Source organism: Mustela putorius, unplaced genomic scaffold, assembly GCF_011764305.1.
Source record: "Mustela putorius furo isolate JIRA1106 unplaced genomic scaffold, ASM1176430v1.1 tig00000275_pilon_pilon_pilon, whole genome shotgun sequence".
NCBI classification, from domain to species: domain Eukaryota; kingdom Metazoa; phylum Chordata; class Mammalia; order Carnivora; family Mustelidae; genus Mustela; species Mustela putorius.
Genome location: NW_025421341.1, coordinates 3,901,947 through 3,917,314, shown reverse-complemented (window position 1 = coordinate 3,917,314; position 15,368 = coordinate 3,901,947). Strand labels below are relative to the sequence as shown.

General features: G+C 41.6%; 1 protein-coding gene across 1 annotated transcript in view; it reads right to left on the bottom strand.

The window, feature by feature from the left end:
• PLCL1 (phospholipase C like 1 (inactive)) overlaps window positions 1–11,924 on the bottom strand; it is a 342,886-nt gene extending 330,962 nt beyond the window's left edge. The window contains exon 1 of the mRNA XM_004772178.3: window positions 11,584–11,924. Coding sequence (XP_004772235.1) covers window positions 11,584–11,826 — 243 coding nt within the window. The 5' untranslated portion in view covers window positions 11,827–11,924. The remainder of the gene's footprint in view (window positions 1–11,583) is intronic.
• Between the last annotated feature and the right edge of the window lie 3,444 nt (window positions 11,925–15,368).

Below are 15,368 nucleotides of genomic sequence, written 5' to 3'. Positions count from 1 at the left end.
TCGAGTCCCACGTCGGGCTCTCGGCTCAGCAGGGAGCCTGCTTCCCTCTCTCTCTCTGCCTGCCTCTCTGTCTACTTGTGATTTCTCTCTGTCAAATAAATAAATAAAATCTTTAAAAAAAAAAAAAAAGAAATGATGTATGGGCACCTAGCTCAATAAATGATGGTTGCTTTTATTGCAGAACAAAGCAAGGTTGAACCACCTTAAGTTGTTTTCTGCCTGGCCCCATTCCAACCAGATCAATATGTTCTTAAATCACTGTTTTTTTGGAAAATTGGAGTATTGGAGTTGCAGGTTTGGTGAATAAAAGAAAATAAGGAGGAAAATTTCTGCCCTCCACCCACCTTAATGGGTGTGAGACCTAAAACAAGTTTCCACACCTCTCAGAGTCTCAATTTCCTCCTCCTCTCTAGGGTTGAAATGATAATGGTAGCTATGTCTTATCACGTTATCAGAATTAAAGATAATGTACAATCTTGATAATATTAGTGCCTGCTATTATTGTATACCATACCACGAAATCTTTAAAGAACCCTCCATTCCCTGTTTATGGTATCACAGATAGTTCTCTACAATGGTGCCCTGGATAAATAGGAGAGATGGTGGACAGCCATACTTAGGAAATGAAGGGGTAAATTTAGAGAATGATCTCTAAGCTCTCCAATTCTATAATAATGTAATTGATAGTTAAGCAGTCTCAGATTGTTAGAGTACAAACCTGCGAGTTTTATTTTTCCCAACCATACTGTCTTGGATGCTCTTTTCCCTGGGTACTCTGATTATTACCAATAGCTCACTCAGACTCCGTAATGTTTCAATCTCTCTCAGTTATTAGAAGGGTTCTTTCAAGTTCATAAAAACTCAGTCCTATTCATTTATAACTTCAGTCTTGTGTTCAAAGTCCTCTTCTTTACCCCATTGCCCACAAGGCAAGCTAGAATGGCGGTTACAGTGATTGGAGCTGGGGGTGGGTCTACTCTACCCACTTCTCCCTTTCTCTTCCTCTCTGCTCTTCCCTCTGAGGGATAGGAGAGGCCAAGGTTTTCCACAGATAGTCCCAGAGGGATGTTGCAGGCCTCACTGGGTAAGTTTTCTCTCCTCCTTAGGTTAACACTAACCTGGCCTTTGGCTCTCTCTGTGAGGCAGGCATCCAAATGCAGACTCTCTGGAGCTGCTGGTTCTCCACAGTGCCCTCCTTCCTTGCATATTCATCATCCTGGTGTTAGAGGTTTGACTTGGACACTGATATCTTCCTCTTACCCCTCACCTTGCCCCTTGTTAAGAGTCCCTCTACCCAAATGGCTTCTTTGGGTGGGGCACGAGCAAGATGCCTGGCCATCTTCTATAGTGTTCCCTTTCTCTATACCCAGCATCAGGGGGACTTCCAGAGAGACTGAGTATCTTCCAGAGAGAAGATGAGCATCAATCCCAATTTATATGGAGACTTGGTAGAGGCGAGGACTGTTGGATGTCACCACCATCACATATTCTTTCCAGTCCTTTTTCCTCTGCCTCAGAAAAGGTCATGAGCTCTTCCCCCCAAACCCCAATGAGGAATGTGAAAGGAACAGATTCTTCAGGAACCATCACACGTCGCCACATTACCTCCTCCCTCCCAGTCCTCCTCTCATTTAGCCTGGGATAGAGATATAGGTAGGGCTGTGGTGAAAGCAGCTTCTCTGTAACACCAGACCTGGTGGCTGAACACAATAGTTCATGGTCCCCTGAACCTATAAAATGTCAGACCTTTTGTTTTGAGTAATAGTTAATTCCAGCACTCCCAACTATGTCCATCTCATTACATTAACTTCTCTATTGGCCCATTTGTCAGAAGCCAGTCTTCTGTATTGGTGAGACTAGCATGCTGAGGGTACAACAGTGAAGAATTTCCTTGGACTTTCCTGGGGCTGAGGCTAGAAAACCAGCAAAATAGACAAAACTCATCTTTAATGCAAGCATTCTGTCCAACAACCCTGACCAATCTTTCCTAGATCCTTCCCAGGAATGTCTCGCGCAAATGGCTTTGTGCCCAGCAATTACTGTTAGGTGTGTTAAAGTGTGAGCTATTAGTTAGTTAAAACACTCTCCAGAAGAACCAAAAATCCATCAAAATCCGAAAAACCTGAATTCCCAAATGAACAATTTCTGGTAGAATGATCCAGGTAAAGAGACATTCGTTAAGCTGTTTAGCTGTCCATTTATAAATACGGGCCCATCTGACTCCATTTCCCTCCACCACACCCTGATCCTTCTCCTTCTCTTCTCTCCCAAACTCCAAGACTCTCAACATCTCATCAAACATAACTGCTAACTCTTCTGAGTATGACTTCTCATGACAAAATTGTCCTTGGATAAAGACTATCCCAAAAATCTGCTTTAAAAGAATGTGAACAAATATCTTATAGTGCAAATGTTGCAATAGGAAAAGAGAAAGCCAAGGTCCAAGGTCTTTTCAATAATTTAATATAACTGCAGGGCACCTGGGTGGCTCAGTCAGTAAAGCAGACAACTCTTGATTTCAGCTCAGGTCATGATCTCAGTGTTGTGGGATTGAGCCCTGCCTCATGCTCCACATTCAGTGTGGATTCTTCTTGTCCCTCTCCGTCTGCTCCTCCCCACTCCTGCCTCACTCATGATCACTCTCTCTCTCTCCCTCTCTCTCAAATAAATAAATACATAAAATCTTTAAAAATAATAACAACTTAACATAACTACAGATAGATAATAAAAACTAACATATGGATGTTTCAACAAAAGAGCTGACTATGCTTTTAATACCTAACTAGTCTCCAAGTGATGGGGACAAGTCTCTGGGTACCCCCTGGTCACCATACTGTATCTCTGAAGAGAAGAACAGACTCATTACCTTTAACACAATAAAGCAGCCATAAGCACAGTAATTTCTTGACATAATCATGTATTTGAATTTCCCACATATTGACTTTGGAATTTCTATCTCCCACCAAAAAAAATAAAATGAAATAAATGACTATAAACACTTCCAATTTAATGGAATTCCAAATATATATGGAATATATAATGGAATATATGCCAAGCTCCTCCTATGTGTGAAGAACTACACTTACCTCAAACATAACTGGAAGGAAATCTCAATCACACAACATCATATACACTACCACTAAACAAAATTACAAGTTCCTTGGGTTAAAAAACTCAAACGCTCCTTATTGATTTATTGATACTGGAAGGTAAAACTATCAAATTAGAAAATAAATTGTATCAAGTTGCAGTGATTAAGTAACAGGCCATTCCTCAGCCTGTTTTAATTTATACCGAAGTTGGATCACAAGCTGTGTCTCGTGGTAAGGGTGGTAATTCTGGTCAAAAAGTAAAATGCTAATAGGAGTTCCACCCTTCTCAAGATAAGGCAGGATACAATATTAATATAAAGTCATAGGTATGTTACATGAAAGGTTATAAAACTCTAAAAATGTATTCCAAAAAAAAATGTATTCAAATAATCCTTAAGAGCCTCCCAAAACTTTTTCAGAATCACTTCTTTAAAATTTTTGTTAGCTAAACTTAGTTTTTAAGGTAAGCATAAAATGCCATTTCACCCACAGTAGCTAAGGTTTAAATCAATATTATTTAAGAGGATGTATAACATAAAGATTAAGGCAACTTCTAGAGCTAGACTATTTGAGTTTATTTCCTGGCTCAGCCATTTGCTAGCTATGTGACTTTGAGCAAGCCACTTATCTCTCTGTCTATAAAAATGGAGATAATAAAAAATACTCACCTCGTGGTTATTGTGAGATTTGACTAAGTTAACACACGTTAAGCACTTAGAACAATGCGAGGCTATAATAGAAGTTACATGGGCTTATACTATTATTATAAAGAAAATGTCTCAATAAGAAAAATTTCTTCAAGATGTCACGTCTCTTCAAGATGTTTTATCTATTAGATAAACTTTTAAAAGAAATATGTTGAATTATTAATAATATTTCTAAATATGTAATATTTAATTATAGAAGAGAATCAATCATTCCCAGTATCTTGAAAGAGTTCACCAAATGCTGAAGAGGTCTTTGCAACTTATATGTCAGCCTCTAGGGGGAGAACAAACTCCTGTCCTCCTCCACCTTGTCCTCCAAAAATTAGTCCTGATAATTAAGAAGCTACAAGTCCAAGGACAATGACGGACAATGTTTTATGGAAGCGAAGCTTTCAAAGGAGAGAAAAGTCAGAGTGCACATAGGATGTTGTTCTCTCTTTGTCCTGAACGCAACATCAAGAGTTGACCTATAAGGGGTCAGAAGAGTGCCTTTTGCACTGGTTCTTCCAAAACAGGTGCCCTTTTTTTGAGCCAGACCCTAATTCAGCCTGAGTCAAGGGAGAACTTGGCAGGAACTCACTCTCCCCCCCCCTCTGACTCCTTATTTTCTGACCCTAAGAGTTGTGCCCCTGAGCAACTCCCCTTGTTATTGGCTGTCAGATCTGGGATGCGGGGTGTGGGCTTAAGCACACAAGCTATTTGGCCAACTTTGGTCTGAAATCACTTGTGCCTTAGGGGAAAGTCCCTACAACGTGATCAGGCCCAACTCTCTATAGAGTTCTGCCTTGAAATCTTGGCATTCTTTTGTCTCTTTTTGCCTTACTTGTGTTGATCTCCCTCAACAACTCAAAGAGAAGGTGTTCTGCATACTCTCTCACAATCATTTCTAACCATCACATTGTACCACACAGGAATTCAAGTATGCTAGCTTACACATATTGCCCATGCTTCGTCTAATACAGATTCAGCTAGCATCTTTTAAAAGGCTCTTGAGGGCACCTGGGTGGTTCAGTGGGTTAAAGTCTCTGCTTTCGGCCCAGGTCATGGTCCCAGGGTCCTGGGATCAAGCCCCACATCGGGCTCTCTGCTCAGCAGGGAGCCTGCTTCCCTCTCTCCCTGCCTGCCTCTCTGCCTACTTGTGATCTCTGTCTGTGAAATAAATAAATAAAATCTTTAAAAAAAAAAAAAAAGGCTCTTGGACAGGTCAACATGAAAGAATTAACAAGGTGATGTTATCTTTCAAAGGTGTTTTAATCTTTTGAATACAAAGTTGCATTGTTAAGGAAAAACACTGCTACGTACTTTCGTAAATTTACAAATGTGATTTAAGAGATCTTTGGAAACTAAACACACTTTCTAAAATAGTTTGGTTTGTAGGTTGTTTTGTTTTAAATGGATTGCATTGTTTTTTATTTTAACCTGCCTTTCTTCTTCCTGGAGTGTTAATGAGAATATAAATAATGATTCCTTTCTATTCACCATATACAACCCACTTTCTCAAAGAAATGCTAGATTAATTATTAGCAAAATGAGTTAAATGGTACAGTTAAAAATAAACTACTATATTTCTCTTAAACACATCCACATGAGATGTTACAAATAAAATGACAGATCAAGTTCAATTTTAAATCCAAGGAACTATTCCAATACTTTGTCATACTATGATTTTGTTGCCATCAAGTGTTAGCTGAAATACATACTACATTGGTGACAACTTAAAATAAGAGAAAAATTATTGTTATAGAATAGAATTAGTGCTAATTTTCATGATCACTTTTCACATACTCAATAATCAGAATAAATTTTGTCTTTTGTACCCTTTTATAGGAACCGGGATGCTGAGATAAATAAGATTCAATAAAACTACAAATAAATGCTTTTGACATTATTAAAACACTTATCAAAATATAAGATTTTATAGAACTGACAGGTTTCACTATAATAAAGTTTACTGATTTCATACCTTTGATTTAGATAGAAAGTTCAATCAGATTTTTCTCTCTTCCCATCTAATAACCAATGGTTCATTTATTGGTGTTGAGATCCCAACAGGAAACAAAACATTGCTTCTGCCTCTTGCTGCTGTTTAGTATTTTCAGTTGGACAATTGTTTCAAATGTCCAATCTTATACATATCTCAGTTGGGATATTACTCCTGAAAAATGGAATTATGTTTGATGTTCACAGTCATTCAAGCTGAACGAAAGTGAGGGAGGAGCAGGGGAGACTGAGCTACTCCTAGTCCACTGCCTGGCCAGTTGCACTGGCATTAGCTAGAGGCGGATTGTTTGTTCATTCACACTAAAGGCAAAGTTGGCTTCTCCTGGTATCTTCTCATAACACCCTGCTGTGCCTGAGGTGTTATTTGGCAGTATATGTTCAATTGACATTTTACAGTACAAAATTTAATTACTTGTGTTCTCTACTGTAAAATGGAAAAAAAAAACTGAAGGGAAAAAACCTATTTAGTCTAGATTGCAATGTATATGTCTCCTCTCAATGAATACATCATTAACTTACACTTTTTGAAACTTAAAACATTTTCCAAGAAGGTAAACAAATAGTGTAAATTCTGATAGCAATAGCAAACACTAATTGGCAGGCACTCCTAAAACCTTTCATCAAAATAAGACAAAGGTCTTTATCTAAATTTTATTCCTAATACTCTTACGAGGTATTATAAGAAACCAGATCAGAAAGGCACCACAATGAGAGGCAACCACTTCTAAAGCAAAATGTGTTCGTGTTTCTATGGCAATTTCAGGGAAAGTAAACACTGTAACTGAAGTTGCTGGGATAATAAACCAGATCAACCTAAGAAGTTCAATGCTATTTATACAGCTGAATCATACCTTGAGAGAAGCACCCCCGACTGAAGGCAGGCTCCCAGAAAGGCTGGTGGCTTTTCCAAAATTTACCCATAAGTTGGTTATTTGGAAATTTTAACACATATTTCGAAAGGCAATTTAAAAAAAAGTCTACAAATGCTGATTAATTCCCAACCCAATCTACAGAAGGCTATTTAAGTTATGGTGTGCCTAACAATTTTATTTTTCAATCATACTTACTCATCCTTCATCGCTGTCATACAAAACGCTTTCAGAGCTCCAACTTGAAAGCCCCTATTTCATCACCCTCCTGGGATTCGACATATTCCTATGCCCCAGATACTTGTTCCCTTTCTGTATCAGTCTAAAAGAGAGTCCAACCCCTCACAAATATGACTGTTGGTAGGGACATGGGAGAGGTGGCCTGGTGTAACACAATGGATGTGCACTCCTTTCATGGACGACAGGTAGAACACCTGCCAAATTGCTCTGCCTTTCAAAATACAGCGCAGGCCTCCCAAAATGACCAAAGACAGAAAGCTCTGTCATCCCTCCCTAGAGTCATCCACCTCCAGGTGTTCTGGGTTGGGAAGTGGGGGAGCAGAGAAAGGATCATTTCCCCCACAAGCCACAGGGCCCAAGATTCAGACTCTTCTGGCATCACATGTTCATACTGGATTCACAGGTTGTGAATTGAAAGTATTCACGGATTGCGGACTCCCTGCCTCTGAGGGTCAGCATGAGAGCACACGTTCTGGAGTTAAGCCCACACGGGTATGAATCCGAACTCCACATTGTACTAGTAGCCTTTTGTGCCTCTTTTCTCCGCTTTAGAGGGTTTGCTGTGAGGATTAAGTGACATGATGTATAAAAAGCCTCTAGTTTAGCACCTGACTCATAGTAGGCAGCGTTTGGTAAATGTGAACAAAACGCCTCTTGCCCCTCTGAGGATAGTCACAATTTTATGTGTCAACAGGTACCCAAGGCATATCTTTGACGCTATGGCTCAGAAACCCCCTATAGCAGTCCCACAATGAACATAACAAGATGAGGACGGCATAACACAAAATAATGATACAAAAAACACCAAAGCAGTTACTTTAGCTACTTTGGTGCAGGTATCAGCACCTCATTTCCAGCTCCGGTCTTCCTCCCACAAACCTATGTCCATGAGATCCAAAAGATGATTTTTTTCCTAGAAAACTCATACATAAGTAGAATTGAAAGGAAAAAAGTAGGACCCTTCAACATGTTACATATAATGAAAGAAAAATCAACTGCTATTCTGAAAACATGTATGTATCTCAGTTCTCATCATCTAGTATAAGAAATGAATTATGCTGCTTTCATTTCCAAAATATCACAGAGTTTAAATACCATAAACTACAATTTAAAGTGTTAAATATTTAAAACTTATAAGGTTGATAGCAAATATTAGATAGAAAAAGGCCTCATTTCTTAAACAGAAATATATTCATATGCAGAATAGTACGTAATTGTTAGATATTATCAGTCTTGCATGTAACTAACTTGTCATTTTAAACCACAAGTCATCAAGAAGCAATTAAGATGTAGTCTATTGCAATATGATGGTATTCAACAATGCACTTACCAAAAACATGCATCACTTTTCAGCGGCAATGCTATCGAATATCAATCCACAGAAAACACAGGGGAAAAAATGGATGGGTTAAAGAAAACCTAGTTTAAGTCTCCTATTAAATTTTTTAAAACTTTAGACTTGTGGGGTGCCTGAGTGGCTAAGTGGGTTAAAACCTCTGCCTTCGGCTCGGGTCATGATCCCAGGGTCCTGGGATCAAGCCTCGCATCCAGCGGGGAGCCTGCTTCCTCCTCTCTCTCTCTGCCTGCCTCTCTGCTTACTTGTGATATCTGTCTGTCAAATAAATAAATAAAATCTTTAAAAAAAAAAAAACTTTATACTTGGCATATAAGGGAAGAAACACTATAGTAGAAAGAAGACTTTACAAAGATGTGTAAAGATAAATGTTGTTATTGTCTTCATCAGCTCAGAAGGAAATGTTTTCTCAACTAAAACCATGTTTTTACAAATTAGAGAGGGCAAGTTTACTGAAAACATTCCTTTTATTAATATACAAGACTTTATGTTATTAATATACAAGATAGTCTGTTTCCTGGCATGATAGAGGAATGCACTATTCTGATTTGTCTAATATTCAAGTTAATAGAGAATTAGCAGTCAAATAATTAGAATAGAAACAATATCCTAAACTGAAAATAATTTAATATTTGATGATTCACAATCTTTCAGGGGCTCAGAGCTATGATCATAAATATGAATTATCACTATGTGAAGGCTATTTGGGGCAATCAGAGAAAATTTAATAGCTTGATTAATGTAAAATGTACTAAAGCCTTTCTTTTCTGTGTATGTTTTAATGCAAATAAAAAGAATCCTTGGCCAAACTCTGAAGAATGCATTTTTCTCTCAATATAGGCCACATGCTATATATTTCTTATATGAACTAGACCTTTTTTAGAGACTCTCCTTTTTACTTTGCTAAAGTGAAGCATGGGGCCGCAGATTCAAGATGTAAACAGAAAGGTCCTTATCTCCGAAATTGTGTGGAACAGAACCCCATCACCTGCTTCTTTCCCTATTGGAAGGGAATAAAGTTCTCTGAGAACAGACCCTAAGGACCCATACCCATCAATTCACCTTCCAGTTTATTCCCGAAGATTAACTGACACATCACAATGATTTTGGACAACCCACTGGGAATCAAAAACATTTGGAGCAAATTTGAGAATATGAGGCCTGTAAACTTTAAATTTTATTATATAAATCAAGAACGTCAATAACTCACCACACATATATACAGATACATATGCTTACATATGCATGGAATATTTCTGGAAGGATACTTAAGAAAGTGTTAGCAGCGATGGGGGCGGACCATGTAAGTGGGAGTGTGGAGTGGCTGGGAGTCTTCCCTTCGTGCTCCTTTGTAACATTTGATTTTTTTTTTTAATCATATGCTTATATTACTTTTTCAATAAAACCTAATTTAAAATAGTAACAACAATGTGCTTCATTTTCTAGGATCTTTAATTATAAAGGCCATTTATTAAATGCTTATTCTACTATTAAATAGGAAAAAGATTAAGTTGATACTCTGTTGCCTCCCTCTTTTTTCCACAAAAATAAACTTCAAAACAAAAGAAGCAAAATTACTCAGCAAGGGCCTTTTTGAGAATATGAACCAGCACATAATACAACTTAAAAACTGCAAATTGAGTTGCAAGAATTTGTATATTCCTTACACTCTGTTACTTTTATTTTTTACAACACTAGAGAGCCCACTGTTTTTTATGGTGATATGTTTTAAACTATCGTTGGGCGTTTGTTTTCACACACACAGGACCTCATGTTTTATCAATATCTTAGAATCCAAAATGTAATTGTTTCTTAATTGTGCTGTTTCAAAATAATATGCTTTCTGACTCGTGGGTTAAAAGAAAAAAAAAAGTGATCATTTCCTTGTTATCTAAGTTCACACCCAGAATAGCACATTCCTTTTCACATAATCTAAAAGGCACAAAATAACAAAAACTACTATAAGTCATTTGCAACTACCACCCACTCTTCTTTTTATATAGAAATCTTCCTGTTGGTTTTAAAACTTCCATGTGTCGGTGTTGGGGAAAAGCCTAGACAATACTTGGAGTTGGGTGGATGTACCGTGAGCACAGCCTTCCCACACTGGCAATGTAAGTTTGAGCCTAAGAAAGAGACATGCATTATGAGGTGGTTACACAGTTTAACCTTGAACAAGGGTCTTGAATGTATTAGCACACCAAGTAAACTGAAAATAGAAAGAAGTTTCAAGTCCATCTTTCACTGTCATCTTTGGAATATATATATATATATATATATATGTAGTCTGTATGACTACATATATACACACACATATATATATATTTTTTTTTCCATACAGACTACTTTCTCTACCAAAATCAATTTTAATCTCACATGTACATGATTACTCACATCCATTTATGCCAAGACGCCCTTTTCCAAACCCGGGGGGGAGAGCGACTTCCAGGATACCTTAACACATGTCATGCATCCAAAAGATGAAATTTCCAACAGGAAGTAAGCCCCAAGTGGAAGGAAGACAGAAAGAGATAAGGGAGAGAAAGGCTTACAGATTTCTGGCCAAACAGATGAGGAGAAATCCTGTCTGGTGGTTGAGGGGTGGGGAAGCATCTTCCCTGCAGGCAGCGGTAACCACAAAGACCTGGGATGATGCTTGGGGGATTCATTGCTTTCCGCTCGCGCTTTCTGCAGTGCAGAAACTCTGGGCTCCACCATCGCTCTCCGCTTAGCCGGAGGGTCCACTGAAAACTCTGCTTGTCTGCAGGGAAAGTTCACGCTTCTTGGGATTTCGGGACCGTCTGAGTCTTTGGGAAGGGGGTTGTTTGGGTTTGGGGTTTTGGTTTGTTTTTTGGTTTTTGGTTGTTGTGGGTTTTTTTGTTTTTTCACTTGAGGATAAACCGTGCATTTCCTTTACTGTGCTGGGGGAGGGGGCGGAGGTGGGGGGGAGCTAACCTTTCTCTAGAGAGCAATGCACAACCATCCCGCGGTCTGCATCTACACTGACTCCCTCCTTCTTCCTTCCATCAACGGCTTAGTGAAGCTTTCAGAGAAAATGAGGGAAAGCATCCATCAAAACGCAAAGACGCAGAGCGGAACTTTTCCTCTGCTGTCAGGGGGGGAAAAAGTGACTTCTGCTTCTCACGGCCAAGAGCTGAGTCTGGGAACCTCCGGACGAGGAAGGAAGGTCTGGTAATGAGGGAGGCGGGAGAAAACAATGCGGAGCCCGGCGATGCCTCCGGACACCGCGCATCCTGGCCGGATCCCCGACGCACCGAGCGCCCACACCCACGCTCCCGGGGCGGCGCGGCCTCGCTTACCTTGATGATGCTGCTGCGCCGGGGGGTCGCCCGCACGGCCTCCAGGAGGCCCGCCTCGCTGTCCGCCGGGGCCCCCGCGGCCCCCGGCAGCGCGACCCCGCTGCGACGGTCCCTCCACCGGCCCCCGGGGGCCCCGGCCACGCCTTCTCCGGAGGCGGCGTCCGGACCGACTCGGGGGTCGTCTTCACAGCCGGCTGCGTCGGGCGGCGCGGGACCCTCCCTGCCCGCGGCGCCCTCGGCCATGGCTGGCGCTTCGGGCTCTCCGGGGGAGACGGCACGCCCGGCAGCGGAGTCCAGCCTCTGGGCACGAGTGCGCTCCGGCACCCGAAGGCGGCCCCGCCAGACTTTGTTTCACCGCCCGGGGGCGGCGGCGGCGGCAACTTTCTGGAGCGGAGACATCGCTCGGCTGCAGACGTCCGCGGGCTTCGGTCCGGGAGGCCGGCGGTCCGCAGGGGGACGGCGGCGGGAGCGGGAGCGAGATGCGGGCGGGAGGGAGCAGAGGCGAAAAGGAGAGGGAGGCGTCCGAAACGCGCTGCAGACGCCCGCTCCGCGCCAGACAAAAGGCACCCGGCGCCGGGCCGGGCGGCCTCGGAGGCCGGGACGCGCGCGGCCTGGGGGGAGGAGCGGGGGTGGCCGGAGCCGGACGCCCGCGGCCCGTCGCACCCGCCACCTGCCCGCGGAGCGCGGCGCGGCGGCCCCAGGAAGTGCGGCGGCGGCGGCGGCCTCCACTCCGCTCTGTTGTGACAGGGAGGGAAGACTTGTTTTGACAGCCCGTGGGGATTGGCAGGCGCCGGAGCCTCTTAGGAGCCTGGCGTCGCCGAGGAGGGGTCGGCCCGACCAATCCCCACTGCGAAGGGGTGGGCCCGAGCGCGAAGAATGGAAGAATGTGTGCTGCGGCGCGGAGCCGGCGCGGCCCGGCCGGGGGACTCGGGCGCAGGGGGCAGCGCGCGGGTGCGCACCCGCCGGCGCTCCGCGTCCGCTTTAGGAAGTTTAGCTCTTCGAAATGGGCCTGAAGAGGCCACAAAGCCCGGGGGCGGGGGAGGGAAATCTTCGGCCCCGCAAAGCCAAGCAGTGTGGAGGAGAGGGGTGCTGAGCCCGAGTGTCGAAGTGCTGGAGGGTGACGGAGCGCAGCTTCGCACCATCAGGGCTTTGCAGCGTCTCCTACCAACCCTTTGAAGTCTAGTCCACGGAGAGGTAAACGACAGTGTCCTGCGGCCCTGGAGCTGAATAATTCGATTCAGGTTTCATAAAATGCTCTTCGGTTCCTTCTGCTCTGCAAATAAACATAACAGGGCAAGGGAATCAGATTTAAAAAAAAAAAAAAAAAAGGCGAGGGTAGCGGGCAACTAAACCAGCTAAATCCCTCTGGAGAGTGTCTCCTAGCAGAGCATGGATATGCTGGGAGTTGGTAAAGTACAAAATGAGGTGGGGGATTTAGCCTATCCTAAAACATCCCTATTTGATAACGGTTCAGCTTCCTCCCTCCAGATAATCCTATATGAACATATTTTGCTCGTTTCCAGCCAGTTAGCAACCAAGAAGAGAGATCTTTAGATAATGCAATGTCACTGAAATTTAACCACAGAATGCTCAGGTAGATGTAAAAGATGGCTGTGAGGTTCCATAGCAGGACAGAAGATGATGATTTCGTTTAAATACTTTCTAGTACCCAAATCTATATTAAACCTTATTTATAGCATTAGTTACATTTTAATTATATTATAGCATTAATTATATTTTAATATTTTAATTACTAATAATTTGATAATTTGAGATGATACCCATTCCTTTGGCTGGCCAAGAACATCAGAAATACTTCAGGCTTTTAGACCCAGAATTTGTTAGAATTTCAGAAGTTTAGAGGCTCAAGGAGATTAAGGGATCATCTCAGGCTGCCTTTTTATTTTACAGAGGAGTTGAAGGCCTGGGAAGCTTTAGTTTCTTGTCTACTGCTTAGTGCAGGAGCTTAAATTAGAATCTGCTACTTAACTCCTCCTGTAATCTCCGCTACTTCATCTCCCTCCTCTGGGTCCGCAAACAGTCAGAACTGGATAAGGCCCTTGGGAAGTTTCAGACTTGACATTTGCCAACCTTTAGGTAAGTCTGAGAAACCTCAAGTCTACCTTTTCTTTAAATATAAATGCAGCCCAGTACTGAATGTACTGTAGGTTAGCAACCTCTGGTTTTAGAACCAACACCACCCTCTAGTGAGAGTTTAAGAACTGCATCTGTAACAGCAAATAATCTCTTCTTTCCCTCTTACATGTTAAAGACAGAGAAACTCAAAGTTTCCTTTTCAAGTGACCTGCCTTTATTACCCCCTAGAAGACAGTAAAAGGGCCCCCAGACTTAAAACAACCATGCATGTCTTTCATCTCCACTAATTAGTTCAGGGGATCTGTTCCTCTCTTGTACGGGAAATATCTTTACTTGCTATCCTCACAAATATAACCTATTTTAAGCTATCTTTTTTTTCTTTAATATTCAACTATTACTATGGTTTACTTTTGTCTTTATATGGTTATTTCAGAGCTTCATTTTTCTTTGTTACCTTCACAAAAATTCCATTCTTGGGTTGTCCTCCAAAAAATGTAAATGGCCGTTATCTTACTCATTATCTTGTTCTCCAATATTAATACTATCTACAAAGACTTCCCATCCTACTGGCTTGTATATACAATTCTGATAATGTTTTTTAAACTATTAAAATTAGTGTCACCTTATTAACATTTAAAGTCTGTGATCTTCAAAAAAGAAGCAGCAGCAAAAGCAGCAGCAGCAGCTGCAAGAACTCATAGCATAAAAGCGTACAAATTTTTTTGTTTCAACTAGATGCTATCTAGTTGAACTTTCGCCTCTTCTCTCCTTTAACAGACTTCTCTCTCACCCTTATGTAGAGGCAAACACACACACACAGTCTCAGCTTCTCTCTCTTTCAGACTCTCTCTCTCACACACACACACGCACACACACATGCACACACATACACACCTTGTACTAAATCCTTTGTTCTGAGCCTCTGTTCATAAAGGCTATTATGCAATTCATTCTGCTTTGAGAAAATGGCTGGACCCTAGTCTAGTCTTTCATACTATTGTCTTCTAGTATAAGCTCAGTAGGCTTTTCCTGATACTGATATTTGCAGTTTAAAAAAAATAAAAATAAAAAGAGCCACCCATTGAATCTTCTTCTATCTGGGACAGATTCTACTCTGGCCCCATTCCCAAGACTGAAAGGTTTAACTAGATTTGGTTAAATCAGCAACTATTGACACATACCTACCCCTCCATTAATAATCGCGCCTTTCCAAATTAATAATGCCCACAATTCTTGCTTCTTAAACTTTCACCAAATAAGACAGCAATCACTCGACTGGCAAATTAGAAGCTGGGGTGAGGGGAAGGGAAAGGATGAATAACAGTAGTGAATAGTGATTCCAGTGTAACCACCATGGAAAGGTCTCCTTTGATCACAAATCTCAAGTTCTTTCAACCTCACACACACATACCATGTTACTCATATTATTCTGTTTTGCTTTCTCATAGAATTTCATCACTATGAATAAACTGTCCTGTCCATGGAATTGTTTACTTATATATTGTCTTACTCACCTCCTATCTCTGCCCCCACTAAAATTGAGAAAGTTATCTCCATGTGCAAAAGTCCTTGTTCATTGCTTTATCTCCAGCTCCCAGAACCATGCCTGGCAAAGAGTAGGTGCTCAATAAATATCCATAGATGGAATCTTCACCTTTGCAATCCTCTCACTGAATAAAATCCACTTC